This window comes from Danio aesculapii, chromosome 21 (genome assembly GCF_903798145.1).
Source record: "Danio aesculapii chromosome 21, fDanAes4.1, whole genome shotgun sequence".
NCBI lineage: Eukaryota > Metazoa > Chordata > Actinopteri > Cypriniformes > Danionidae > Danio > Danio aesculapii.
In genome coordinates this window covers 6,845,434-6,873,292 of record NC_079455.1, presented here as the reverse complement: position 1 = coordinate 6,873,292, position 27,859 = coordinate 6,845,434, and the positions used below count along the sequence as shown (strand labels likewise).

General features: G+C 37.8%; 1 protein-coding gene across 2 annotated transcripts; it reads left to right on the top strand.

Annotated features, from left to right (window-relative positions):
• The first annotated feature begins 225 nt into the window (after nt 1-225).
• rgs14b (regulator of G protein signaling 14b) lies at nt 226-25,036 on the top strand. Of its 2 annotated transcripts, XM_056447061.1 has the most exons (15): nt 226-328; nt 858-879; nt 4,770-4,936; nt 9,910-10,002; nt 10,118-10,261; nt 11,653-11,844; nt 11,920-12,037; nt 14,373-14,416; nt 14,494-14,685; nt 16,948-17,024; nt 18,332-18,458; nt 21,959-22,034; nt 22,470-22,522; nt 23,804-23,906; nt 23,981-25,036. In XM_056447061.1, the coding sequence occupies exons 1-15, from the start codon at nt 284-286 to the stop codon at nt 24,247-24,249; spliced, it is 1,722 nt and encodes a 573-aa protein (XP_056303036.1). In that variant the 5' UTR covers nt 226-283; the 3' UTR covers nt 24,250-25,036. The 2 variants fall into 2 exon arrangements, with proteins under 2 accessions (XP_056303036.1, XP_056303037.1); XM_056447062.1 differs by lacking the exon at nt 22,470-22,522 and having other exon boundaries at nt 23,981-24,069.
• The last annotated feature ends 2,823 nt before the right edge of the window (nt 25,037-27,859 follow it).

Genomic DNA, 27,859 nt, shown 5'->3' with positions numbered 1-27,859 from the left:
CAACAACAACAGAGCAAATGCTAAATGTCATGATTCCATTGATCATTTTTCAACATAAATGACTTCATTCATTATGTAATGATGGAAGAACTGCAGCCATGTTTCACTGTAAAAATGAGCTGTCTGAAACATGCCCACACTTCCTCTTGCGGCAAGTTACCATGGTAAGACTTCCTGTTCAAGCAGGAAGTTATATTGTGTTCAGAGCACATCTCAAATGCAGATCAGAAACAACTCACTCATGCGCTCATTAATAACCTAAAGTACATTTGGCATCAAGGATATGTCTCTGAAAGGCAACAACACTGAAACATCCAATGGACTTAAGGTACGTTCTTTAAACCTGACTGGAAATATACATGTAGATCCGTGAGCTGTCAACCAAAAATGAATATTACACTGAAAATGTCTGGTAGTAATGAGTTTGACTCTTTCTTACCACAAAAAAGTGTCAAGTCAGGTCAAGTTATAAGGTTTAAAGTGAGTATTGTTAAGTTCAAAAACCTTTTATTCAGTACGAGTAGTTTTATGAAACATTTTAGGCTCTTCTGCTTGATTCCTTCCTTCAGATCACTGAGGATATAAGCTCACTACATTACCCCCGGGGAATGAGAAGATCAGAGTACAATAATATCAGTTAATATGCAATTTGAGGAGAAAAAAAAAAGAGCAGCCGTTTTATCTCTGACTCCAATTTTGTGTCACGATTTCGCTCTTTCCAACTGGCACTTGTGTCTGTCTCTATTGCCTGCTGGTATTGAATCAAACGACTTTTATTTCTGTGCCTCAAGTACATGTATTTTTGAGTAGTGTACTTTATTACAACTCTGATCAATATCGTTTCGTTTCTTCCACAGACACTGACTGTCTCAGATGGAGGTGAGTTATGCATTTATAATATATTTTTTTATGAATGCCATGTTCCTCCCTCCATTATCTTTCTTTAAAGGCATCAGGGGAGAGTTGTGTTTTCATCCACGTGGCTATCAAACATCACTAATGCAGTTGTACATCTAGGTTTATCCTTTTACCATTGGCCTGTTTACATCCGGTTTTGGGGGGGGGGGGCAGGTGTAACCACATTAGTTTCCTCTGTCTGCTTGAATGTCATTGTGAGATCAAGAGAGAGAAAAAAACAGGTAGGCAGACAGACAGACCGAGGTATTGAAAATCATGTGACTGTCTGGAACTGAAGACAATCATTGAGAGATCCAGTAAAACCATCAAATGTCCGATGCTAGTCATTCACAGTGTGACTCTAACTCATGCTAGGGAAATTCCTCTACTGCATATTAATGCCACAAAAACACACTGACGAGTGATGTGTCAGAATAAAGGAAGAGATGTAGAAAGCGTCATTAAAAGTTATTGGGTTGAGACTGTTAATGGGAATCGTCCCAAACAAAATTATCACACAGACAAGCTCACTCTTTAGCATGTCTCACACATTCCTACTGCCTGAGCAAGACAGAACAGGGGTGAATCTAAGGACTAAACTCAACATCCAGACACAAAACATTGATCCGAGCTTTAATCATTTATTAAATCTTTAATTAAACAAAATTTGACCAAAGCTGAATACAGCCTACATTACCCTACTTATTTAAGTAAGATGGCGCCAAATAGTTAAAAACAGTGGTAAGAAAGATAAGAATCCCAGGTAGCACAGAATTCTAGCCCAGATTTGGCAGAAAGGTGGCTCAGCAGGCATTCATCTGGCCAACATAGGCTCATTCTGAAAACGTAGCCCTATAAAGATTTCTGGAGATCACAAATTATGTAACCAGAGCTACGTAAGGCTGCTTTTCATTTTTAAAACGAACGCTACGTGGCTGTATGATGCCGTTCCTTTTCGCGCTACCCAGCTGACCGCTTACCTCCGTATGGATGGCTTTCCTGCTATTACCAGTTTGTCCAGTAGCTCACCATGCAAGTCAGTGGACTTGAGACGCAAAGAGGAGTTGATCACGATGACAGGGTTTGAGTCCTGTGAGGAGCGGTAGCAGAAAGCGGGTAAGACAAGAATGCAAAAAATAAAATAAACGAGTAAATAACAGTGTGAGAATGTGGTAAAATCTGAAAATGTGGTAAAAATCAGGTGAGGGCTTTTCTTTTTCTGGATTGCTTTTTAAAACACTATTGGTTGGGTTTAGGAAGGAGAGAGGTGGGTCAGTCGATTAGTCAGTCAGTCAGTCAGTCAAGCAGTCAGTCAACAGCAGCCTCTGGTGGATTTACGCAAGAACAGCAGGCGCGAATGTCACTCAAGAGAGAAATTTGAGATCTGAAAAACCATACACAGCGGCCTCTGGTGGATTCATGAAAACAAAAACTGCAAAAAAATGTAGCTCCTGGTACGTATTTGGCTCCAGAAATGTTTATAGAGGTACGTTTTCAAAATGAGTCTTGGTTGCATCCGGCACTGGCATACAACATGTGGGCCAAACATGGCCTGGGTTTGGCAGAGGTGGCACTGTCTTTAAGGTGACACACCAGACATGTGCCAGAAGTGAAATATTTGGCCCAGATGTTAAAATTGATGGGTGGGTCATGTAAGTTTGGTCTATCTTGACCCACATTTAAAATACATTAAAGTGAAGTTTATTTATAATGTAATTTTGAGAGGATCACGTGCTTATCCAAGCAAAAGCCGATTATGTGGGCCAGCGAAATTTTGCTATGTGGGAATTTGCTATGTATGAATGTATTCATTGATGGTCAAGGTGATTCGAAGTTCAAATGAGCCTGTGCTATTAGTTTCAGTGGTTGATATCTGTGAATAACATACATTGGAATATTGTGATTTACAAATCAGAATCAGGTACTCCAGAGAGCCATCTAATAATGTTTGATAAATACTTTGTACATTGAGTTGAATACAAATAACATTGCAAATGTTTGTCAACTAGCATTTGTTAATGTATTAGTAGACTGTCTGCTTGATATTTCCCAACATTTTAGTTTGAATGTCCCTTTGATTGTCTATATCTTCTCTTCTGCATAATGCCATTCGAATCAGCTGCATAACATGCAAGCATCACATTGCTCAATGTAAACTTCCCCCTAGCCTGATATGAAAGACATTGTCAAAGTTGTTTTTACAGTTTTCTTTTGAATGTGCCTATGAATGCAAGAGTTCCTGGAGCTTCCTATAATTACAATCAAACAACCGAAGTCACATGGAATGTTTTGACAATTTGATTGGTTCCTTTTCGGGACTTTGAATTAGGGATGCACTGATCCCGGATACTTGGATCGGATATCAGTTCAATACAGCATATTTTTGCTGGATCAGGTATCGGCCAGCTGGTACTGATCCAAATCCAATCTTGTGCGTGTGCTATATTCTGTGTAATTTACAAGCCAACAAAAGCCACGAAGGTAGCCTATTATAAAGGCACTAGAAAGTTGTCATGTGGGCCTGCTATATCCTAAATGTTCTGAATCCATTCTATAGTTTAATGTGAAGCACAGATGAATATTCAGGTGGTTAAATTTATGTTCATGCGCCAGTCAGTCATTCTCCATTCATTCACAAATCAAACTGTTTGTCGAGTTCGTTTATGACAACACAAAAAACTTTCTTCAAGACTATTTGTTCCTGTCAATATAAATAATCAGTGAAGAAATGCATGTAGTTGTGCAATAAATGGGTTCATTTAATAAAAGCTTCATGTTTTTAGTCATCTATCATATACAGTAGGCCTATGGGTCTGTTATTTTTTACTAAAGAAGATATTTTATTTGAGTTTATCACCAGAACTATACTGTATTATGCTTAAAAAAAGGCACAATATCGGGATCGGATCTGTATCAGATCAGTTAAAAAAAATGGTAACGGTGCATCCCTACTTTGAATGTCTTAGGATTATTGCTGACTATGTAGTAGGCCTGCACGATATTGGAAAAATCTGACATTGCGATATTTAGTTTTTCTACGATTATTTATTCAAATATGAATATAATAATTTAACTAGATGACTTGAAGAGCTCAATTTGGAAAAGAATTCATAATTTTATATTGATTGGGATTCATTCTTAGGCCAGATAATCTGCTTAAATTTAGTTGCATTATTTGGTGAATCTAATTGTATTCGAGTATAAGTTGAGTAATCAAATGCAAGCAAATAAAACTGCATAGTCTTAATTGTACAAACGTTAAATGCAATACATTTTTCATTGTTATAATTTCTTGTACACAAATTACTCTTTCACTCTATTAAGGTTAAGCTTCACAATCGCTCAATATGGTCCTTGGTCAGTGATAATTCCACTCAAATTTCCAGAGGAATAAATAAACTGAAGCTGAACTTGACATTGCAAATCCTGCAATGTGACTATTGCCAATAATCACATTGTGATATTGATGCTGAAACGATATATATAAAGTGCAGCCCCTACTATGGAGGATGAAGACACTCTTAGATTTCATCAGAAATAACTTAATTTGTGTTCAGAAGATAATGAAGGTATCTGACTAACATTCCGGGGAGGAATTAATAACAGTTTTTAAATTTTTGGGTAACCTAACCCTTTAAGTGCACTTTTATCCCTACAAATGTATTCAATCTCATACTATGGCAATGTCCACTCATAATGGTATGAATTGTTTAAGAAAAAATTGTAAAAAGTTGTTGACGTTACCTGAAATTTAGTCACACCTCTATGTAAGATATTAAGGTAAAGTGCTTATAGTCCCTCACAATACATGCAAACTCTTGAAGTTGACCTGTCAGTGCTCTTCAACATCCTCTCTATTGCATGATTATTAGAGCTGAACGTGATGTCGGATGAGCATGCAGCAACACAGTACTCCAGCAGTAACTCCAGTCTGCCCACTGTGCCCAGTGAAGGGAGCCGAGGAGTGGGTCAGGTGGCGAGCTGGGCTGTCAGCTTTGAGAGGCTCCTTGAGGACCCCGTGGGTGTATGCTACTTCACAGTGAGTAAACAAGCAGCATTCATACAGCCACTGCAGTGAGAGTGAATATTTATGAACTTAAAGCACATTAATACTTGAACAAATACACTGATGAATGGACTTGAATGAGGAAGATATTGATTTACTTCACTAATGGTTCTTCCAATAGCACTTCAGTTGTATAGGAAGGTTCCTGGAATGAACTACATGTTGTTTTGACTCAAGACCTGCCTTAATTCTCAGTGGAAAATATTAAAAATAAAGAGGTCAAAACTATGATAAGAAAAACAGAATTGTGTCATCAGGAGTCTGATCCATTAATACAAGGTTGGATGAATCCATGCTTTCATGTTGTTTAGACCAACTCCTGACCCTTCCTGCAAATGTCGCAGTAGAAATGGAGTCAATTTTTCAAATCTTCTGAATCTGTGTGAATTGTAGCCTCAGTTTTCTGTTGTTATCTGACAGGATGGTCATTGATCTACTCTCCTTCTGCTGCTGTAGCTCATCTGATTCAAAGTTTTGTCTGTTGTGTGTTCAGAGATACTTTTTTGCAAACCTCAGTTGTCCTTTGAGGTTCTTTGAGTTCCTGTCATTTGTCAATCAGTTCAATCAGTTTAGTCAATCACTTCTGACATCTGGCATCAACCTAGCATTTTCACCCACATAATTGATGCTTATTGGTTATTTTCTCTTTATCAGACCATTCTCCATAAACGCCAGAGATAGCTGAGTGTAAAAAAACATAAATCAGCAATTTCAGAAAACTCATACAAGCTTGTCTGGCATCAACAATTATGTCCTGTTAAACCCTCAAATCATCTTTCTTCCTCATTCTGATGTTTGGTTTGAACTTAAGCAGATCACTCTGACCACATCTACATGCCCAAATGAGCATTTAGTAGTCAGGTTTTAACAGTTGTACCTAATAACGTAGTAAACACATTACTTTTCAGACTACGTTTTCCTCATCAGTGTAAATTGTTTTAATATAAAATATAAAAATTAAACACAAATGGAGCAAATTAATGTGAAATTATCATTTTTAAAGCCCCTTTCAGACAGCAATTGTTTCTCAAGGGATCGATAATTAAAAAAAGTGCTTTTAAATTAATAATTTTGCCTGGCCTTGCCTATGAAACCTGGACTATGTACCGCACATGATTACTTACATGTGCAGTCAGATGCTAGTATATTTATATGTCTGATCTTCAAATATGGCTTGTGACATTCACTTTCCAGCAGAGTTTAGCTCTAACCATGATCTAATGCAGGGGTGCCAAAACTTGGTCCTGGAATACCAGTGTTCTGCATAGTTTAGTTCCAACCCCAATTAAACACACCTGAACCAGCTAATCAAGCTCTTTCTAGGTATACTAGAAACTTCCAGGCAGGTGTGTTGAAGAAAGTTGGAGCTAAACTATGCAGGGCACCATCCCTCCAGGATCAAGTTTGGGCACCCCAGATCTAACGTCTAAAGCACAGGTCTCAAATTCAGCTCCTGGAGTGCCTCAGCTCTGCACAGTTTTGTTCCAACCCTAATTAAACACACCTGATCAAACTAATTGAGTCCTTCAGGCTTAATTGAAATCTTCAGGTAGGTGTAGTGTTGGAACTAAACTGTGCAGAGCTGCGGCCCTCTGGAAATTGAGTTTGACACCCCTGCTCTAAAGATTCATACACATTGGGATGATGTATGGTTACGCTTATTGTCAGTGTTTTTCCGCATTCAAATATTTTCACTGCCGTTGAGTAGATTGAATGTGCAAAATCACTCCCTGATGTTTGATGACTTTTAATGAAAAACAAACGCTGCTGTGCACAAGGTGGTGCAGCACAACTTAAAGCCTCTGACACTCAGTTCCCTGGTGAAAAATCCAGCTTAAACCAGTCTAGGCTGGTTGGTTGGTTTTAGAGGGGTTTTGGCCATTTTCAGGCTGGTTTTCAGCTATTTCAAGCCTGGTCTTAGCTGGTCAAGCTGGAAAATGACCTGCAAAATCCAGCTAAAACCAGCTTGACCAGCCTGGTTTAAGCTGGACATAGCTGGTTTAAAACCAGGCTTGTTGACCAGCTAAAACCAGCCAACCAGCCTAGGCTGGTTTAAGCTGTTTTTTTTTCAGTAGGGTTGTTACACGATAACTGCGTCCCAATTCACATACTTATACTACCCCCTAAAATATGCACTTTTTTGTAAAGGAAAAGTACATACTTTTGAGTGTATAACAGAAGAGTATGCAAGCTTTGAGACATACTACTTCCTCATTAACAGATCGTTGTGTTGCTTAGTTACGTACCCTGTCAATTATCTCGACACATCATCCATATTTCTTTCATATTTAATTACCTACCTTATTGGAAAAGCAGCAGCAGGTTAATCTGCATTCAGGAGTCTTTCATGCAGAGAAATCTCCTCAGGTCTTTGGGTAAATATGCATTCAGACGTTAAAGTCCAAACATATCTTGATATAAGTTCACATCATTGTTGCAGATGAAATATAACACAGAAAATGTGGTTTAAACATGTTCCAGTTGGTAAGATATTAATTAACAGTCATTCAAACATCTTTACTGAAGCCTCTCTACTTGACAGTTGGTCTCGTGTGTCTACCATGTTTGTAGTTTGTTTACACTTTTCACCTGCGTTCATAGTTTTAATCAATTTCATGTCCAACATGCAATGTATTGTGGGCAATATTAGTGCTTAGAGTATGGACGTTGCTATACTTCAATTTTTTTTGCCGGTAATAGCAAACCATCCGGGAACCTTTGGGATACTCTTTTCAACATACTCTGGTTTGGGACATACTAGTTCTATTTTCGAATACTATTTTGGATGGATAATATGCAAATTGGGATGCAGCATTCGTCTCGTTTAGCTCTTTTCGTTGTGACACCAATGTAATAAGGGCATCTTCTTCTTCAACGTGTGCTCATGTAACCCCGCCGATCCTACTGCATCCAACTCGCTCTGAGCTGGGATCGAACTGGCAACCTTCCGCATGGGAAACGGTTGCTCTAACAAGGAGGCTAAAGACCATGGTCTCTATTATCTATCGCTAGAGCACCTTTAGAGGTCAGAGGAGTGAGGTTTACCTGCACAGCACTTACTAGCTGGCCTCAGCTACACTCACATAGACAGTTTTGTGCTTGAGTGCCACCTAGTTGTGTTTTACTGTTACTTCAGCAGCTATAGGAATGTGAGCAAAAGTGCTAATCTCATTGGTGGATCAGTTTTTAACGGTGCGTCAAAACAAAAACAAAAAATGAGCATGAGGCGTTTTTCTTTAAACGATGCATTACACCTTGCGTTTTGTGCATTGGTGTGCACAATCATATTGGCACCCGTTGTTTAGTCACGAGGCTTTAAATGCTAATGAAAAGAGCAAGCAAAAAGTGCCCCGGTATGAACAGGCCTTAAGCCTGACATTAACATCATTGCTGCCTCGAATGTCATGATGAAAACAGCCAATTACATTCAAAAAGGCAGCTTTAGACATCTAGTCAATAAAAAAATACAGTACTTAGACACCATGTTTATAGCACTTCGGTAATGTAAGGGTCCTTTTTTAATACTTGGGTCCTTAATATGTAAGGGTCCTTTTTTAATACTTATTTACATAATAAAACACATTTCTAATCTAAATTACCATGAAGTGTAAGTGTACATTGTGTTTTAGGATTTTTACAGAATTACATTTGGATTGATCTTCAATTCATGTTTATTCCTATAGCACTTTTACAATGTAGATTCTGTCCAAGCAGCTTAACATAGAAGTTCTAGTAAATTGAAACCGTGTCAGTCCAGTTTTCAGAGTTGAAGTTCAGTTTAGTTCAGTTCAGTGTGGTTTAGTTTTCTCTGCTGAAAGTCCAAATACTGAAGAGCGAATCCATCCATGTGCAGCTCCACAAGTCCCAAACCAAGCAAGCCAGTGGCGACAGTGGCGAGGAACAATGAAGGAAAAAACCTTGAGAGTAACCCAGCTCAGTTGGGCACGAACAGTTCTTCTTTGGCCAAACTTCCTGTGCAGAGCTGCAGTCTAGGCGCCGGAGGCTTCTAATGATGAGTTTCTAATGATCTTCATTAGAAACTCAGAGATGTAAATTTGGATGGCAATTAAATCACCACACAACCTGTATTTGTCAAAAAACTGTAGTTAATTCAATTGGTATATCGATTTTCACACAGGTTGTGAGAGAAAAAAAGACATTCTATATTCATATGCTATAAAGTCACTAGTGAATGGTGAAAATTGCTTATGTTCCCCTGAGAAACAATTGCCATTTATATAGGGCTTAAGTCAGTAAAATTGTGATTAATTAATCATCAAATTAATTTTAATAATACTTTAAATCAAATGACAACCATAAAAATATGCTGATTTACAAAAATGTTTGGTAATATTCCAGCAGGTCTGCTGAATACAAAAGGCAAATTGTCTTTCTCAGCACATAGAAAAGCAGAAGAATCTCAGAAGCAAGCTTCTAGCAAAACTTCTAGTTTTTCAATGTACACATCATATACTTTCACACTTACTAATTTCTTAGTACACAAAATGCTATAGAGAGCTGCTGCCATGTTCTGTTTAGCGACCACGCAGAGCAAATAATTCAACACCAATTCATTGTGAAATCTGTAAAATCTGAAAAAAGGGAGGTGAGGAGGAAAACAGCCTACAGTATGAGTCACTGTAATTATAGGGTAATGAGGAGGTGTGGAGAACGTTTCAGATAGGGGGGCTGTAAACGAGATTGCGGGGAAAGGAAATGTTTGGTGTTTAGGTGAAAGAGTTGTGAGATGGATAAACCTTCACGAACGCTTCATTCGGTGGCCAACTGAGATGCCAGCTAGAACCATAAATTAAATCGTCTTGTTTTTAATAATTATACAGGTGATTGTAATTATCATGTGTGCATGCTCACAACAGTTCAGATCGGAAATACATTTGTACTGTTAAAGAGACCAAATGAATCACTTTTGTCTTTCTTCAACACAGGCATTTCTGAAATCTGAGGTCAGTGCTGAGAACATCTTATTTTGGTCAGCGTGTGAAAAATTTCGCAAAATACCTGGCCATCAAACAGAGCGGGTAAATCTATTGATTAAATATCTAATCTTTTTCATTTTTTCAACAATATTTCTATAATCTAACACGTTGTAGAATATATATTTGTAATATAGCTGTTATTTTTTTCTTACCCTAGCTCAAGAGAGAGGCGCTGTCAATTTATAACACCTTCCTGTCCAGCAATGCAACTTCTCTCATTAACATAGATGACAGGGTACGGGTTGAGGAGAAAGATGTACAAAACCCTCATGCTGATATCTTTCAGAAAGCACAACAACAGGTATGTGAAATCTGATAAGGTTACTGCTAAATGAGATTAAAGCACTTTTTTTTTTTTATAAGAACAAGAGTGCAGGAAGCATTTATCTAAGTGAACTAGATCTATATTGTTAATAAAAAAAAATTAATAATAAAAATAAAAAAGAAAAATCACACATTTAGTATTGTACAAATTTATCATTTGGACACACAAGGACACAAAAGCACTTTTTACACTTTAGACTTTAACAAATAGTTAACCCTGGATTATTCTGTAATCATGTTTTAGACTGTTCATACTATACATGTGACAGATTTGCAAAATCGCATCACTTGACTGCGTGAGACCAATCAAGGATCAACATGACCTCTCTGGTCCGAAATTTAAAGTATGGACCAATCGCTCGCTTCTTAAAATGTCTAATCATCTTGTTTAATCCCGCCCCGCCGGGATTCACAATGCCATACAACAGAATTTCGCAAGCTTAACTCTGAGTTGGTCTACTCAAAGTTGATTGATCTAACTCAGATCAGCTATTCTGAAACCGAAAACGCTGAGTTTTTAATCTCTCGGTCAACTCACAGTTCAGGTTTAAACTCAGAGTTGGATGAAACCTCCTTACTGAAACAGGCCCAAGATGAATTAAATATCATGTTTAATGAATATAGTGAGATTAGATCCAGCGGTAGATCCTTGATGAACGGTCCGACGTGCTCTGCTCTCAGTGCATGCCAGAGTGTGTGTGTGGTCAGCAGTGTAGTGTGGATAGAGAGTTGTTCTGAAATGCTGGGTGAAACGCCAGTGTGGACGCAGATCATTTTCATTCAAAAAAGCTGTTTTAAAACTAAAATGTATTAGTGTTAACAGGGCCTAAGTTGTTAACCACTGAAGTAATCACAATGTTTCAAAGAAAAAAAGTGTAAAACACTGCCTCAGACAATGCATCCCAGTCATCAAGGAAAACATGTACACTAGTGACACAGAATGAAAAACTAGAGCATTCTCATTATAATCAACTGCAAGCGGGCACCATTTTAAGCATCTTTTTCAATCAGTTTCAAATGCTTTCATCTTCGACAACATGGCAACAAACCAGTAGGTTTTCAGTGCTTGAATAAGTGAAAAAAAATCTGAAAAACATGTACGACAGCAAATGCTTTTGTAGCTTTCGTCTTTTGTGGTTTCTAAGAATTAAGTTGAGTCATATAGATTATATTTTCAAAGTGACAAACGCATTTTATTGTGTCACATGAGGTGAGTCAAAGCATTTCAGTTTAAGAACAGACAGCAATCATGACTCAATTATCCAGAGCTACTAAAAGCAATCAAATCAAGAGCCCACCCTCCTTTGTCTCCCTCTTGAGCAGAAGTGTCCTTACCTGCAGTATATCCTATCCTCTCCTTCGTTCCAGATCTTCAAACTGATGAAGTTTGACAGCTATACTCGTTTTGTGCGCTCGCAGCTCTATCAAAGCTGTATGCTAGCTAATGTGGAGGGCAGACCACTGCCATTGCTGGACTCTCGTGGAAAACCCCTCGCATCAACCAATCAAACCAGCAGCAATTCTCCCAGAGAGCAAGCCAAATTCGACAGAACTAAGGAGGTACGGATTGGATCTCTCAATGTAAAACATGTCTTTGATATGAATGAGAGATTCATAGAGTTTGCTGTATTCCAGAGGTTAAAAGCCAAGCCAAGTGCGGCAGATGCTGAAGATGTGGTGGAGAGGAGGAAGGTCAATCTGCAAGGGATGATGGGAAAGGACAAGCGCAAAGAGAAGAGAGGGTCCTGGGGAGGTAATTTCATGATGTCTATATAGGTCAAATTGAACTAATAATGCACTTTTAGACCAAGGATGTCCAAACATGCTCCTGGAGGCTGACATACTGGAGCATTTACCCTAGCTCAGGGGTGCCCAAACTTGCTTCTAGAGGGCCAATGTCTTGCAGAGTTCAGCTCCAACTTGTTTCAACACACCTGCCAGGAGCTTTGTAATATACATAGAAAGAGCTTGATTAGCTGGTTCAGGTGTGACTAATTGAGGTTGGAGCTAAAATCTGCTGGACACCTGAGTTTTGGCTAGTTAAACACAGCTAAACAAGCCAATCAATGCCTGTGCCTAAAAGCTTGTAGCCTTGCTGTCCTGTAATTCCAGTTTCATATTGCAAGAATGAGCATCACATATTTTTTTAAACAAATAAGGTGCATTCACACCGGAAATGGGAGAAGCAGCAAGTGAGCGTCATGTAGGAAGCAATCTTTTTGACATGGAGTCTATTTTTGTTACACTGCACATGCTCATATAAAGTGACAGCACATTTTTACTGGCCAAAGTAAATCTGATTTTACACAAATTTTATATAAATGTGCTTAAGCACAAAAATGGATGGCTTGTGCTTAAAAAGAATTGATCAAAAGAAAATCATCTAAAATGAGCAAGCTGCAGAGCGATGTAAACCTTTTTTTTTATTATTCTGTTTAACCACACGTACGGTGTATTAAAAACAGCGCAGAAAAATGCAACAAACTGCTTCGTAGCAGAATTAAAAAAAAAGTTTTGCATAAAGAATAAAGCTATTTGCAGCAATCTTGGACCGTATTGTCACAGTTGGTTGCAAGAAAGCAGACCCAATTGCAGCAATGAACCATACAAAAAGGTGTTTATTAATGGAATTAGGCACAAGTAGACAGAAAAGGTCCAAACAGCAGGGGCAAAAACAGGGAAGCTTGGGGTAGGGACAAGATGGCAACAGTGATCAAAACATGAGCTAGGTCCTGGAGCAAATGACAAACTCCAAACTAGCAGGCCAGGGAAGTAAGAACACTGGATAGGACAAGCAGCAATAGTATACAATAAAAATGATAAAACTAACTAAATCTAAAAGATATGAAAACTATTATAAATCCTAGTAAAAAGAACTAGACTGGCCTGGACAATTGGATAGAACTAACTAAAATAAAAAGACTTCTAGAATCTTAAGAGGACAAATGAATCAAAAAGACAACCAAGTCAAGTACTAATACAAGACTGACAGAAAGAGGAGAGAGACAGACAGAGGAGAGAGAGAGAGAGAGAAAAAAAAAAAAAAAAAAAAGGCAAACATGTATCTGAGGATAAAAGCAAGACAAAGATTAGAACAAAAAAATGAAGTAAACAATAGGAGCAAACAAAAGAAAGTAGTAGCTACAAACAAAAAGTATACAAGAGAAATAACAGGCATGACAAAACGCTCAGTAAAGCTACAAGGCTAGCATACAAGACAAGCTCACATTGAACGAAGCAGCAAAGAAATAAGAACACACAGCACAATATATAGAACAAAGCACACGAGAAACAGGTGAAAACAATCAGGATAATAAGGTCTAAATAAGAGGGCGGGGTAACTGAAAACAAGGAGGAAAGACAAGAAGAGCACATGGCTAACACAAATGAAGGTAAAACAAAGTAAACAAGCACAGAACAAACAGGGAAACAATAAACACTGACAGGACAGACAAAACTGTCAGGTCAGAACCATGACATGTATAGCTAAAGCATTATGTAAATAAAGTTCAAATAATACAATTAATTAAATGAAAAATAAATTAACCATAAATATGTAAACCACACATGTTATACAAACTATAAATACTATCAAGTTTATAAAGTATATATTTTTATAAGCAAATTTATAGTTGTCTTTGTAATTCTATGGCAACCTTGCTACAGTCGTCACACTTTACAAATGCTTCTGGTGTAAACACACTCATAAGTCTGCTGCTCATGCATCACTCATGCTTGCAGGGTGAAACTGGCGCAAGCCATGAATACCTTATGAATCTGAATTTGGACAAACATCTGAGGAAGCAAAATGGCTTAATGATCTACAGCGAGAGAGAGAGAGTATAAGGGTATTTTAGGAGACAAGAAGTGAAGCTGATATTGTATTTGCATAATCCTTGGAATGGATATTTCATAGGAAGCTTTTGGACAGAGCCGTTGTCTTCAGACTCACTAGATACTTTCAGGCAAGTGTGCTGGATCTACTTGGAGTTAAACTCTCTAGGGCATTGCCCCCCTTGGAGCAGGATTAGAAACCCCTGCTTTAGACTGTCTAATAAAATCTCTCTTCTATGTTGACCATTTCCCAGAATCACCGATCAGCTTCAAGACTGGACTTGTCAAGAGTTCAGAGGTAATGTGCTACAAAGTCTGCTTATACCTATAGTATATGCACGCAGTTCTGGTGTTCATTTCCATCTGTGTTTGCAGGTTGAGAAATTAGTCCCACGCTCTGCTGATGGAAAGGTTGATAAGTATTGTTGTGTCTTCCTGCCTGATGGTACTGCGTCTCTAACCCCGGCCCGACCTGGTCTCACTGTCCGGAACATGCTGACCGGCCTATGTGAAAAAAGAAGACTTCCTCTGTCAGACATCATCATCTATCTACAGGGCAAAGATAAAGTAAGAAGTGCAAAATGTTTACATATACGAGTCAAATGGGCATATTGAGTATACAGGGCAAATTATATATATTATTCTGTGTCTTTAAGTTTTGACAGAAAAAATGCCCACCAAGCAATTTTTTGTTTAAAATACGTCTAATAGACTGATTTCATGCGGATGCCTTTTAAAAGCAAAAGTGAGGCTGCGGTGGGAAGAAACCCGGACCTATCACCTTGAGTCACGCAGGAACGGCGTTTGCGATTGGTATTGTTGTGTTTCTGGCTGTATATCTTATTAGTGAAGGGAAAGTGACACAAATTTATCATTTCATTGCTTTCTGAGTGACCCAAAGGTCTGTTCTGAATGTATAGTGAAAATAAAAGGGGTATCTGACCTCATTTTCAGGAAAGGAAAGGAAAATGGCTATAGTTAGCTAACATTATCTATCCCAAACATTTGTGTTAGACACCATTCATCAAACTCAAGTTAAGGAATTGATTCTTTCACTATATTAGACTTGTCACGATACTGAATTGCGGTACTGAAAAAAAAAAACACGTCCATTTCTCGTTAACATTTAAGCACTGTTGAACGCATTTTTAAACACTACTGATTTGCCATTGTGTTCACCAGTGCTCAACAGAAATGTTATTGGCTGTGAAGGTCATCAGTTTACCACACTTCAACAATGCTCACCTAGTGCTGATGAGTATTCCACTGATATTCCGGCTTTAAAACGCTCCAGTGTCCTTGTATCTGTGTTTGCACTTGGAGAAGAGCAGTGATCTGATGACCTTCACAGCCAATCACAGTCATTTATATTGAGCATGGGTTGAACACAATGGCAAATCAGCGCTGTTTAACAATGTGCTTAACAGTGCTGGTCCTCTACTTCCAGGTTTCTTCTCACCGCAGCCTCACTTTCGTTTTGTAAAATGACGGCTGCGTGAAATATACGTATACAGTAGGTATTCAAACGTAAGTGGGTTGGCAATAGATGTCAAACAGAAGTCCAAATTCAAAACTTTGGAGATTTTTTTTATCCAGTCTCTTCTCCATTGACTTGGTTACACACAACTCATAGGTTGACAGTTGAGCCTCACAATTGAGACAGTTGAGCCTCACACTGTAAGCTGATCGGCTAATGATTATGTTTGTAATATTTGTATTATTTGCTATTTAAAAGCCACCTTTTGTGGATTTTTATAACTCTGAATTTTGGAGGCTTGAACTGTCGCAATTTTGGCTACGACTGCATATACACTGTAAACCCAACAGTCAAGTTTATCAAATGAAATGAGTGTAGTTAACTCAAAATTTACTTAAAGTTAGTTCTACTTATTTCAAAAGAGTTTTAAACTCAGTGTTGAAGGTAATGTGAATTAAATACTTCATTACTTTTTTTACTTAACTTATATACTTACATAACTTAAATGGAGTATGTTCGCAGTACTCATATAGATTAGCTTTTTAAATCAAATGGTTTGTAGCAATCGGTTTCCTCAAATGGTTTGAGTTGCCTTAACTTATTGGGTTTTACAGTACTCAATTGGTTTGAGTTCTCTTCATTTATTGGGTTTTACTGTGCTCAAATTGCTTCATTTAATCAAATGGATTAAGTTCACAGTACTCATTAGGTTTCCTCAAATGGTTTGAGTTACCTTAACTTTTTGGGTTTTACAGTGTACAGTATTGAGACAGCCTTCATGACTGAAATTAATTATGCTGTGTTTTACACTTATATAATTGGGTAAACTGGCAGTGGGAAGAGTTAAAAAAAAGAAAAAAAAAAAAGACATGCATTCTGACACTGAACGCACATTTTCAAAGGAGAATATCTAACTTTATGTTCACTTAGGAAGATTCTTAAATTACTGCAAGCAAAGAGTCAAAAACTTACATACAGCACCTTTAAATAGACAGATCAGACAGACTTCACATGTGTAGTCATTCATTTGTTTCTATTTGATGACTGGTATATTTTTGTACTATTGTTAGACTTCTGTTAGATTTTCAACTGAAATTAAGCAGATTTTAGCATGACGTTTATGTTGGGACATCTTTAGATGTCTTTTGAACACAAAAAAGCTAACTGGGTGGTTCTGATCTGTGAATCTGGCTTGAAATGTAGACACAATTTATTGAATTTTGCTTCTCATTTTTATTCTATTTAGTTTTATGTACAAATAAAAAAACATGCCTATATACATAAACTTATTTCTAACTTTTTCTAATTTTATGTATATATTTCTGTCTTATTGCATTGACTGTCACATAAAGCAACCATTATCATTGGACCAGGACAGCTCAGTGCTACAGGATCAGCAGGTGACTCTCGAACTGAGGGTCACATTTACGTAAGTGTTTTGCAAAAAATGTCCATTTTCCTGACAAAAATATGTCTGCAAAATCCTGTTAATGGTATAGTCTACACACACACACAAAAGTATTTTCATTGAAGGGCCATAAAACCCCCCTCTTTCAGTTCAAGTCTACCTCACAATATTTTCACAAAATGCTCTGAGGTGGGCATGGAGCGCTGCGAGCAGAGGGAGGAGTGGTCATGCCCGGCAGAGCAGGGGAAAAAGAGGGAAGCAAACAACTGTTGTCAGTTGGCTCACAAAATGGTTTACAAACCATAAGGAGATGCATGATTTTATAGTTTACACAGTTAAAATGCAAAGAAATAAACAGTAAGTAATTTAATGTACTGCTACATGTGTTAATCAGTAATTTTATATACATATAACCACAATTTGTTATATAATTTTAAAGATAATCTTGTTTATATACACTGCAAATGAGGAGGACTTCTCTCCTCCTGAATTCCCAGGTCTGAATTGAGACACAGTGGATAGCAGTGCAGCAGGTCTCTTTCCCTGTCTATTCCAATCCTGCTGGTAATCTGGAAGATCTTAAACATAGGCGAACACAGCAGCACGGATAGGCGATGTGTCTGAATAGTAACAAACTCATCTGATAAAAGACAAGGTCTCGTACAGCTCTCTCGACAAAAATGCTTGCTGCAAACCAACAGTTTTGCTGTATCGGCCCTGACAGAACCGCGGGGTAAAACATGTAACAGACTCTGTGGATCATGGAAACAAACACAAACAACCTGTGCTGTGCGTGGACACAGTCTCACCCAATCATTGGGTCTCACAGCTTGGCAGGTCTGCCTTGCCTTTGGAAAGCACATGCTCTTATGAATAATTAAGAAGCATGGTCTGCTCAAAGGATAAGAAAACTCAGCTATGAGAAACTGACACGTCTTTACTCCAATTGCAGATTCGCGCTACGTCACTGATTTTGATCTCGCCCCAAAATTTATTTTAAACCCGAAAGATGAAATTACCTTACAAAAGCTCAAAATTTTCCAGTTTTACCCACAATGCAAGCTAACGTTGTCTTAACACACACAAATCTGTTAAAATATTAATAAAAAAGTACTCCAGGGTGTCTTGAACCTTTAAATAATCTGTTACTGACCTTCAGAAAATATGCTGATAACCAAACCATATTGGTTCCCTTTAAAATTTTCCTGAATTGAAGTCTAATAAACAGATTTCAAACACAATGAGGTTGAGTAAAAGATGACAGAGTCTGTTTGAATGACCCGATATAATCAGGTGTTATGTGTGTTTGTGGTGTTTTTCTTGAACAGCGTGAAGGTAGCGTTCACAGGCAAGACGGTGGCTGTTGTTGTGAAGTCTAATAAGACCCTGCAGGAAGCCCTCGCTGCAATGCTTAACAAATACCGGCTCAGGTCACACGAAGCCACAGTCACCATGGTGAGTGACCAGAACAAACATTTCCTTCTTTGTTGAAAGTTAATAGATTGACCTTTTCGATGGACCACAAACATATGGGATCCACTGATTTCCTTCGTTCTCTAGTTATCATTCTGCAGCTGCAAAAGTAGAACAGAGGGAGCACTGAACAAATCAACGTTTAATGTCCTCAGTACACGCAAAAACGAAATGTCTCAATTCAGCTCATATTCAGAACAAATCACCATCTGCTTTCTTGTGTTTTATTATCAGTATTTTCAGTTAATTGAAAACAATCCATTTTACATTATGGGTAAATACTGTTCCTTTAAATCGTATAGAATCTGATTCACGAGATCCGATTTTCTGCAAGTTTAGCTCAAACCCGAATCAAACACACCTGAGCATAATAATCAATGTTATCAGCATCATTAGAAAATCACAGTTAGTTGAGTTTAATCAGGGTTGGAGTTATAGAGAGAGGGGTCTGGATGCAGTTACAATCTGAGCTGCATGCAATGCTATTTATTGTGCTCACCTAACCCTACCTCTCACAGCGACGTCACTAGCTTCATTGAGTGCATTCTGTCTGTCATTGCATCTTTGAGATATGCAGTCTCAGCTTGCATCATAAAGGCTGCAACCAGATACTATTGGCTATAGGGTCTGCTTACGTCTGGTCACTTCATGCATTTTTTTGATTAGAAAGCTGATATGTGATTTCTGAAAAACTATCCCATTTACATTTTGACCACACAACTGCATGTCCGTTCACGTGCTGTGCTACATGCTATCTAACTAAGTTACATCTACTTTAGTGTCAGATACCGCTAATAATATTTACTTAATATTATTATTTACAAAAAACAGGCAATATATCTTATTTGGCATTTAAATTATTTTACATGAAGGATGTAAAACATCATTACACATGCACAAGGCAGGCTCTAGTATTACTTCCATTACAGGCTAAATGAAAAATCATAGTCATATACATTTACCAGCCACTTTATTAGGTACACCTGCCCAACTGCTTGTTAACGCAAATTTCTATTCAGCCAATCACATGGCAGCTACTCAGTGCATTTGGGAATGTAGACATGGTTAAGATGATGTGCTACAGTTCAAACCAAGCATCAGAATGAGGAAAAAGGGTGATTTAAGTGACTTTGAATGTGGCATGGTTGTTAGTGCCAGACGGGTTGGTCTGAGTATTTCAAAAACTGCAGATCTACTGGGATTTTCATGCACAACCATCTCTAGGGTTTATAGAGAATGGTCTGAAAAAGAGAAAATATCCAGTGAGTGGCAGTTTTGTGAGCACAAATGCCTTGATACCAGAGGTCAGAGGAGAATGGCCAGACTGGTTCGAGCTGATAGAAAGGCAACAGCAACTCAAATAACCACTTGTTACAACCGAAGTATGTAGAAGAGCATCTCTGAATGCACAACACATCTAACCTTGAGGCAGATGGGCTACAGCAGCAGAAGACCACACCGGGTGTCACTCCTGTCAGCTAAGAACAGGAAACTGAGGCTACAATTCACACAGGCTCACCAAAATGGATAACAGAAGATTGGAAAAACATTGCCTGGTCTGATGAGTCTTTATTTCTGCTGTGACATTTGGATGGTCGGGTCAGAATTTGGCATCAACAACATGAAAGCATGGATTCATCCTGCCTTGTACCAATGGTTCAGGCTGGTGGTTGTGGTGTTTGTCTTTGTGGTTTTCTTGGCACACTTTGGGCACACTGACCGTGTCTGTCTATTTATGACCACAGTGTACCCATCTTCTAATGGCTACTTACAGCTAAATAATGCGCCATGTTAGAAAACGTGAATCGGACTAGATTCTTGAACATGACAATGAGTTCACTGTACTCAAATGGCCTCCACAGTCACCAGCTCTCAATCCAATAGAGCACATTTGCAATGTGGTGGAATGGGGGATTGGCATCATGGATGTGAAGCCGACAAATCTGCAGTAACTGCTTGATGCTGTCAATATGGACCAAAATCTCTGAGGAATATTTTCAGTACCTTGTTGAATTTATGCCATGAAGGATTAAGGCAGTCCTGAATGCAAAAGAGGGTCCAACCTGATACTAGTAAGGTGTACCTAATAAAGTGGCTGGTATGTGCAAGACATCATTAAAAATTATAAAGGGTTTAAACAGATTTCTGTATAACAAACACTCCCCAAAAATAAAACAAGTGCCTTTGTAAATGAATATCTCTGTTGTTAATGAAGGCATCTCATATTAATTTAATTTCACAATTTCATGGTAAAACAAAAAATTAAATAAAACTATTTAAAATAAATAAAATAAATAAAATAAACATTCTTAAAACTGTCACCTGTGGCGTTCCATTGCTTATGCATTTGTGCATATAAATCTGATGGTCATATAGCCCACAACACATGTGTTCTCACATTGATTACCAGATGCATTTAGTCCAGTTTTATCTGGAATGCATCCCAGGCCACATCCTGAAGTGGTTTGAGCGATCGGATTTATATAAATCTCTAATGCATTTCGGAAGGCATTTAGACCTGTCCTTTTCATGATCACATAGCTATCCAGTCAGAAAAAAAGCATGAAGTGACCAAGTGTAAACAGGTCCATAGCACATTGACCCTTACACCAAACAACATTATTTTAGATCAATTTTCTTTGGTATTTAAAGTGACCTTATTTGGGTTTATGACTCTCAAATGAATATAAAAGACAAGTTTTGTCTAATAAATTTATTTATTTTTTCTAGCTATAGTTTTCATGTATAAAAAGTTTTGACTATTAATTTGAAACGTTCTTGACTATTATATTTAATGCTCAAACATTGTAAAAGCCCTAAATGCCTCTAGGTATGTTGGGAAAAATATTTAATATTCACATATTTTGTTGGCTATTCGGTGTTGGATTGCTGACTTTTTCTCTCTCTCTCTCTTCCCTCAAAATCCATGTATTTTTATATGTATTACACTTGGTATAAAAAGGTAACCTTTTTGCATGTCGTTTATGTACCTGTTGTATTATTCTATTTGGAAATGTGCATGTTGATGCCAAAAAAAAAATAAATAAAAAATGGGGGGAAAAGACACCAAACTTCCCAGTGCAAACCCAGCAAGCAATTTTGTGTTTGATAGACATCTAATAGACATCTAAACGTAGACAGCTTGGCTAAAACAAGGTTAAATTTGGGCTGTCAGTGAAAATCTAATAGACATCTAAGAATAGCCCAAAACTAGACTAGTCATCAAATAAACAGATTAGAAGACTTTATATGTGTAGTGATTCATTTCTATTTATTTGATGACTAGTCTAGTTTTGGCCTATTCTTAGACGTCTATTAGAGTTTCACCAACAGCCCAAATTTAGCCTTGTTTTAGCCAGGATGACTATGTTTACACGGCTATTAGACATCTATTAGAAATCTTTTAAATACAAAAAATGCTTGCAGGGAAGGTGTCCGTCAGTATGTGCTCATGTTTAATCACTATTGTTCTGTATTTTCAGAGAGATAGCGGACAGAAAATAAGCATGAACACACCCGTCACCTTTCTGGCTAATAAGGCACTAATTCTAGATAAAGGTATGTAAAAATAACCCAGTTTGAAATAGATTGACATATAGCCAGATTATAGATGGATGATAGATAATTAGATGAACAAAGTTGGATAGATAAGAAGATTGATGGACAGAAAATCAGACAAACCGATTAATAGACTGATAGCTAGCTAAATAGTTGGATAGATATTGTGTTGAGCCCTGGAATTTTCTATTGAGCTTAAATGGACAGGCATGTGAGAGCCTCCACTGTGGAGAACTTGTCACTTTCTATTTGTGTTATTGTTGTGGAAGCTTTGCTGTTTCTCCATTCAACATTAAACCTCTCACACAGAAGAAATGACTGCCTTTTAAAGAAATGCCATATATTGGTGGAATTTATAAATTTTAATACATTGGGAAGCTATAAGTCCTTTGTTCTTATCTCGCCTTGATAAAATCATATTATTCGAATTTGCAGGTGTTGATGAGGCCAGCAGCTCAAAGGGGAACTTCTCACCTACCTCGTTTCAAGTGAGTCCACTCCTTTAGAACTCAAAGAATGCCTAAAGTGAGCATGCCAGTGTGGGTCTGGGCCAGTCTCCTTTCCTCAGTAAATTTTGGGGCCTGATCGGGGTTTCCTCGAAGCCAGTGGCTGGGATTTTTCAGTTCCCAGAATGCCTAGGGAATGCCAAAGCAGGCTAGACTTTGGGACAAATGTACTGGCACAAAAAAGAAAGAATAGACAGTACTGACCAGTTGAAGATACTAGGGCTCTCCTGGGTATTTGGACTAAAGAGAATGTTTGACGGCCTCTGTCAAAACAAAGATGTTTTAAAAAATGCTGTTACAGATTCAACACACAATGGTACAATTTTGTGACAAGTAAAAAAAAATTGTGGGTATATTATAAAGCCATTATGAATCACAGAGGTCCAAGTGATGCTCACAGAAACAAATTTCAGTGGTTTGATATTGTGCATGGTGTGCTGGGTCATCACCCCTCCATTAGTGGAGAGAACATTCAATACATGAAGCCAACTAAAGTTGCAGTCGGTGAGTAAGCTACAGTATAATGATGAATGAAAATACATTTCTATGCATATTAAGAAACATAATTGAATGCTGTACAGTAAGATGTCATTTGTTTACTTCTGTTGTATCCATCTTAATCATTTCAAAATGGTTTGAGGGTGTGCTTTAGCTGTGTTGCTCTGATATGCCTTGCCTCTTATCACGGTACTGAGTAGGATATGTGATGTTTGAATTGTGGGTCATACATAGGGGCTAACCGCTCCGAGCTGGGATTGAACCGGCGACCTTCTGCACAGGAGTTGGGTGCTCTAACAAGGAGGCTAAAGACCATGGCCTCTAGTGTCTATCGTTAGTTTACCTTTAGAGGTCAGAGGAGTGAAGTTTACCTGCACAGCACTTCACTAGCTGGCCTCTGTTACACTCACCCCCTAAACCTCACAGCGTCACAGCATCTATGTAACCCCTCTAGACCTTCGCTACCCAACCCACTCCGAGCTGGGACACAACCAGCGACGCCTCGCTGGCAGTCAGTTGCTCTAAGAAGGAGGCTAAAGACCATGGCCGCTACTGTCTGTCGCTAGAGTACCTTTATAGGTCAGAGGAGTGAGGTCTGCACAGCACTTTGGTAGCTGGCCTCTGCTACATTGGCTCCACAGCTATTGGTCCCAGTTAACCTGATGACGCTCTAGCTTACATTGGCTTGACAGTGGCAAAGCAGCTAATAGCTCAATATTTGTCAGTCATTCTCATTGGTCTGACACCTTCCATATCTGTCACCAGGACCGGAGAGGTGCTGTGGATGCAAACATGTTCCCTTCAGGGATGTCCAGATCAAATGTCCGACAGAGGAACCCTGGATTGAGAAGAACCTATGACATGGAAGGTAAATGTTACTTCATTTCTATTTGTGAGAAATTGTAATCCAGTCTACGTATCTGAACATGTTGGGACTTTCAGGTTTGGTGGAGTTGTTAAACCGAGCTCAGTGCTGCAGCGCTGATGATCAGCGAGGTCTCCTGAAGAAAGAGCACCTAATGCTGCCTCAGTTTCTCCAGTTACCCCTGGATGAAGTGGAGGAAGCAGAGACATGCAGATCACTGGAAGACTCTTGCTCCAGTATGGGGTCTCTCAAAGGGGATTGTACTCCTGGAGTACAATCAGACACTTTAGAAGAAAGACCATCAGAGAGAGATTGCTCAAACTTGGCACGAGAAACTGTGGTGTGAGCTAAATGGACCTGTTACAACCTTTGCTTCAATGATAAGTCACACGAGAACATGAGGACTAGAGAATACTATTTCAGTAATGTCAATGTGATGGTTTTAAACGATGGACACTTGTTATTGCCATTTTTTGATAGAGGCAAATGCTATGAATATTGTTTACAGTTGATGTGATTCTGCACGTTAATGTTCGGCTGCTTGTATTTATTTTTAGATTGACAACAAAAAGTAACAAAAATACATTCTATCTTTTCTTGTAAAAATACATAGCATTCTTTTTCTTAAAGGTGCCTCTGAGGTTCTTCAAGATGCCATAGAATGCAATTTGGTATAATATGTAATTGTCCTCTGATATCTAAATGAGAGGTATGCGAATTAACTAAGTACAAAAATTCTCCTGAAATGGCTTTACATGCCCACTTACAACCCTAGGATTTGCCCCTAGAACGAAATGGTCTGTTTTTACCTTATTTGGTAAGGTTATGAATATTAATAATGAGCTCTTCTCTGAATGGCTGTTTCTGAGCACGGCTAGATTACACAACACATATATCTACTGCTATTTGTGACCGCAGGAGCTGTGATGTACTCTGAAATACAAGCTTGCAAAATATTAATACTTCGAGTCGAGAATTGAGTAGATGCCTCATCATATGACATGAGATGAGTACAAACTAATGCAGCCCGCAATTCAAGCAATGGTTAGACAACCGTTTTGAGCTGGGCAATTGTTTTTATGAAGCTATTAAATGAAGTTAATATCTAATAAAAATGGAAATAGAAAATTAAACCGTGTCCACGCAGCAGCTCCTCAGGTATTGTTGATGAAATATAGGCTAAATTATAATTCTACCCAAACCAAAAAGACTGACATAGATGTATCTATATTGTTGTTGTTTTTTTACATTTAACATGTATCACAAGACAGACAACAATTAATGTAGTCAATAAATTAATAGGTTGCCACTACTTAAGTATCTATGGTTGATGCTTGCTAGTTAGCTAAGGTTAACAATACTGCAAAATAGTTATTTTTATCTCACTAAGAAATGTTCAGTTAAAGCAGAAATAATTTCAACAGTTCAGAAGTGGATAAAATAGCTGCTTACTGTTTGATATTGCAGGCTGTAATGGCAATATTGTAGGAAATGCCCTACACTGTTAGGGGAATTACCAAGACACCCGTAAAGGGATTTTGGCCTAGGCTACATATTAATGATTCAGTGTACAATGTCAGAGTTGGTGTTATGTGTTGAAACGCCTGAGTGGCTTTTTGATCAAACAAAATTTACATACGAAGGAGGAAACAATGGTGTTTGAGGCTTCCGGTATGACTTTTTGTTTATCTATGACTATCCAGATTTTCATTCTATGGAACCCTCTGTACATTAAGATTTAGATTTTGGTAATGAGTAATGTACACTGTGCACTGTGAACAGTCAAACATTTACTAATCAGGGTTTATTTTCATTCAACTGAAATGAAAAAAAAAAAAAAACTACAACAAAAAAACTGTATGCTGGTATGAATGTGGAAATTAATGGTATTTAATTAATTAATGGTCTTAAAGCAGCCTCTATTTTGCATTATAAAATGTCGCATTTTGGTTTTGGGCATCTCCAACAACAAACTGCTATGCATGCAAGGTCAAAAAACATTTAATGTCTTATAATATGTGTTTATTTTTACCTAATTATCTCCCATATGACTCCCAGATGATTTGTTCAGCGATTCATTTGTTCCCAAACCTTCATGAAGCTAATTTGCAGTGATTGGTCCGATGACCCTGTCTGTTGTTGGATATTGGACTGTGTACATGAACTGTGTCCCACACATTAATAGTCTTTGCTGATTCTTCCTTTAACAAACGGCCGTTGCAGGGTAGGTTTTTGTATTAATCATCAGAATGTTCACTTATTAATGTTGACTCATGATAAATCCCACTCCCGCACTCTGCTAGTGTTTAAGGGAAGAGCGTGTTCATGTGTTACCAGATCTGGCATCTCATATATGGTTTTGCTTCATGTTGACATTTATGCGAATAGGCAAATGATTTGGGCGAACGATTAATTATATAAACGACTCTAAGTCGACTCTTAAAAAAAAAAAAAATCAATAGTTTTAAACACGGTGCACTTTCAGATTTAAACATCAGTTAGATGTTTTCAGCCACTTAGAGCTGTGTTGCACACTGCATGGAAAGTAGCTTTCAAAAACCCAAAATATAGGGGCTCTTTAAAGACTAGAACAATAAACAATGTTATTTAAAAATGTGCTTTGTTCCATTATGCCTTTATTGGATCATTAAAAGTAAGTATTTAAAGCCAGAATGAAGTCAGACATCTTGAAGCATCAAGTCCTCAAGGTCTTATGAATGGAGTATGGAGGATCAAGATCACTGATGAATTTAATTAAAGCAAGCATCCAGTTTTAAAATGAATTATTCCAGAAGGGTCTGGCTGCAGACCATGTGCAGATGCAAGCTGAGCTGCATGCAATGCTTTTAATGTGCACATGTATGTCAGTATGTATAAGCAAATAAAGAGAAATGAGAAGTTCAGGGAAAAAACTGCAACCAAAAAGCAAGAGTTTACCAAGTGTAAGAGTTATCAAATGAAAAATAGATGAGCTGGGTTTACTTCAGCTTCAAAGATAAAAGGGCATTTAATTTGGGGGAGAAATTATTGAATTGATAACATGTTTTATAACTGACATTAAATTAACGCTTAAAATTGTATACACAACATTGTAAGAACATTAATATTAGGTTAGATTTAAGTCGTGATGTCGGGTGACCAAAATTCAGCGTGCAAAGCCAACGATTATTTTGATGTCCAATAACGACGTCAAATGACTTTGATATTTGGTTGATTTTAGGTTGTGTTGGAAAGTGACCAAAATCCAACATCGAGCCAACATCTTAAACCAACGTTATATTGATGTCAAATACTGATATTTATTCATCAGGAATGGTAACCAAAATCCAACGTCTGATAGAAGTCATAGTTGGAAAGTCCACACAACATCAATCTGTAAGATCATTAAATGTTGACATTTGGTTGTTTTTAGGTTGCGTTGGATAGTGACCAAAATTCAACATCTGTCCGACGTTAGACACTGACAGCAGTCTAACGTTAGGTTCTGACGTCAACTTGATTTTCTTTTCCAAACAAAATGCAATGTCCTCTGACGTTGGGGTACAATGTCAATCTGACGTCATATTGACATCTTGTGCCTGCTGGGATAATAAATGAGTAGAACATTTTGTGCACATTGATTACCTATTGTATAACAACAGTTTTACCACAATAACTACGATTAATCTATAGTTAGTGAAGCAAAATAATGATTGAATGATATACATTGCATCTGGAAAGTTTTCAAAGCTCTTCACTTTTTCCACAGTTTTTTATGTTACAGCCTTATTCCAAAATGGATTAAATTCATTTATTTCCTTGAACACACAATAATACCCCATAATGACAATGTGGAAAAAAAGAGTTTTTGAAATTGTTGCACATTTATTAAAAAATAAAAAAAATTAAAAAAGAGATTTTTGTCAGTGTAGCCTGAATAAATAATTTACAATATTTAATCAATGTTAACCAAACAG

Coding starts and splice junctions, on each gene's coding strand:
- rgs14b (XM_056447061.1), top strand. CDS start 284: ATGTCTCTGAAAGGCAACAACACTGAAACATCCAATGGACTTAAG. Junction 10,003..10,117: donor CTGGCCATCAAACAGAGCGG/GTAAATCTATTG, acceptor TTCTTACCCTAG/CTCAAGAGAGAGGCGCTGTC. Junction 18,459..21,958: donor ACGAAGCCACAGTCACCATG/GTGAGTGACCAG, acceptor CTGTATTTTCAG/AGAGATAGCGGACAGAAAAT.